Below are 2633 nucleotides of genomic sequence, written 5' to 3' on the forward strand. Positions count from 1 at the left end.
GTTCATTAATGAAAGTCTGAAAAGTCTGCCTGTATTTCTCTTGAGTCCTTGAAGGTTCAGTAGTGTACTCATCTACCTTGACTACCTAAATTCTTAGGGCTTCTTTTTCATCTGTAAAATAAGTGGTTTAGAACAGCTTGTTTTCCAGCTCCCTTGTGACTCTTTGGAGATTTTTTTCTTGCTGTGTAGTTCAGGCTGGCCTTGAACTCACTGCATAGCTCAAGCTGGGTTTAAACAGCAATCCTCCTGCCTCAGCCTCCTAAGTGCTGGGATTACAGGTGTGCCACCATGTCCAGCTTCTTTGAAGATTTTGTAAGCACTAATTCTTTGGACAGTTTCCCCTCCTGTATCTGCTTCTGTATAACCCTCTGTGAGGTTTCTCTTAAAACAGTGTTTTAGGACATAGTTCAGAAAGGTTTTTCCTTGGTTCTTGTTTCATGGTTTTAAAACAATAGAATTGAATATTACCATCATTTGTTTACTCAGTGTTGCACAAAATAAACATAATAAAAATCAATGTTAATATAGTTTATTGTATGAAGTTTGATGTACAGATATTTCCCATAACTTACCAGAACGTGGCACTTATGATACTGGGTTTTTCCTCCCCTAGTAGATAAAAGGCAGAATTTTTTTTTTTTTTTTTTTAATTTTTTCTGTATTTAGGGCAGGATCTACAGGGTCTCACTACATAGATCGGACTCATAGTGATTCTCCTGTTTACAGCCTCCCAAGTGCTGGGATTACAGGCGCGTGCCACTACACTCAGTCTCAATCCCTGCCTGAGAACGCCCTAGGAGTGGGGCTGGTACTGCAGGCATGAGGATCGAATCCCAGCCATTGCGGTCTGCCTAAGCAGGCACTTCAGTCTGCTGAGCTATCGGGCCGGGCCGGGCCGGCCCTAGAGTAATTGTTTTTGATGACCTGGGTGTGTACTGAGCCTAGACCTATCATCTTTTGTTTTGGAAATGTGTGCCATTTTCCCCTGATAGATTCTCTATAGAATGTAGCCACAAATAAGGACCTTAGAAGCCAGCTGTGTTGGTGCATGCTTGTAATCCCAGCTATTTAGGAGGCTGAGGCAGAAGGACTGCAAGTTTGAGGTTAGCCTGGCAAATATGGCCCTGTACTCAATTATTATTATTTTTTTAACAAGAACTGGGAATGTAACTCAGTATTGGGGTGCTTTGCCTTAAAGAATATTTGGTTAAACAGATTCATGTTAAGAGGAGAAAAGGAAGCTCCTGAGACAGAGTTACTTATTTGTCTTACTGTGATATTTGCTCACGCTGCACATTCCCTCCTATCCTCCATACACACTTTATTGAGGTAAAGTTCCTTATTAGTACAAGAAAATAAATTTAAAACCCAGTTCAAAACAATGCATCTTTAGTTTTTGATGTAAGAATGGAGCTCTATATATGTAAGGGTTCGGTGTTAACCAATAAAGGCCAAAATTGTGATTGTTGTCTTCCTGTTTAGGTTTACTTTTGGACATCAAGCCCGTCTTTGCCGGCGAGTGAAGAAGGGTTCCAGCCTATGCCCTCCATCACCATCAGACCTCCGGATGACCAACATCTTCCTACTGCAAACACTTGCATTTCTCGACTTTATGTCCCGCTCTATTCCTCTAAACAGATTCTCAAACAGAAATTGCTACTTGCCATTAAGACCAAGAATTTTGGTTTTGTGTAGAGTATAAAGTGTGTAATGCTGTGTAATATTACTAGCTAATTTTGTAGATTTTTTTTCCATTTGTCTATAAAAATTTACAGAAGTTAATGCTGTCATACACCCTGGTCATACCTTAAAGAGATTAAATGCAGACATTCCTTATTGAGTTTGTAGCTTACAGGCCTGAGGAGCACTAGCAACATTTGGTTAAACTGTTTGCTAGCCACCAACTTCTGGGTCTAACCCCAGCCAAAGAGGACAGCAGAACAATATGATTTACACTGTGATTTATCTTTTTGCTGAGGGAAAAAAATGTAAAATGTTCTGAAAATTCACTGCTGCCTTTGTGGAAAGTTCAGCAGAGGTTCTTGTATAGAAGGTTAGGGAATTTCAAAATAAAAAATTACGTATGTTCTGTGTTTTCATTTTAAATTCTTTATGTGTTTAATTTGTAATTGGCTGCAGTTGTGTATCATGTATATGGAACTTGTAAAAAGTTCTTGACATTCAGATCTTAAGAGATGAAACCGCTTTTACGTATACAGACCACTTCTGCAGCACTTACTTCAGCTGCACTCAGATCTAGGCTATTAAGTGATCGCACCAATATTTTGCATGGATTGTTCATCGGGGTGAGGCACCCGTTGTACATCCAGTGGGGCCAAGGCACAGTACTCCCCTCCACCGCCTCCCCTCCTCTCCTCGTTGCAGTGCAGTCAGGCGGGTGGCTGCTGCACTCAGTTCGTAACAGACATTTGTACCCAGGGATCCTTTGAGTTATGTGAACAGCCTGGGCACTTTCTGATAACTGTAAAATGTTTTATAAGGTCATGATTATTGAAAATACATTTTGGATAATTTTAAATGTTCATGAGTAGCTTAACTACTTTTGTATCTAGCCTTTTTAAAGTATCTTGTTACATTTACTTTTTTAAATAAATTACGGAAGATATGTCAAG

General features: G+C 39.8%; 1 protein-coding gene across 5 annotated transcripts in view; it reads left to right on the top strand.

The window, feature by feature from the left end:
• Ubr5 (ubiquitin protein ligase E3 component n-recognin 5) overlaps positions 1-2633 on the top strand; it is a 128539-nt gene extending 125906 nt beyond the window's left edge. For all 5 annotated transcript variants that reach the window (XM_023702299.1, XM_004642258.3, XM_023702301.1 and 2 more), the window contains exon 59: positions 1483-2633. In XM_023702299.1, coding sequence (XP_023558067.1) covers positions 1483-1695 — 213 coding nt within the window. In that variant the 3' untranslated portion in view covers positions 1696-2633. The remainder of the gene's footprint in view (positions 1-1482) is intronic.

Source organism: Octodon degus, unplaced genomic scaffold (assembly GCF_000260255.1).
Source record: "Octodon degus isolate 3935 unplaced genomic scaffold, OctDeg1.0 scaffold00148, whole genome shotgun sequence".
Classification (NCBI taxonomy): domain Eukaryota; kingdom Metazoa; phylum Chordata; class Mammalia; order Rodentia; family Octodontidae; genus Octodon; species Octodon degus.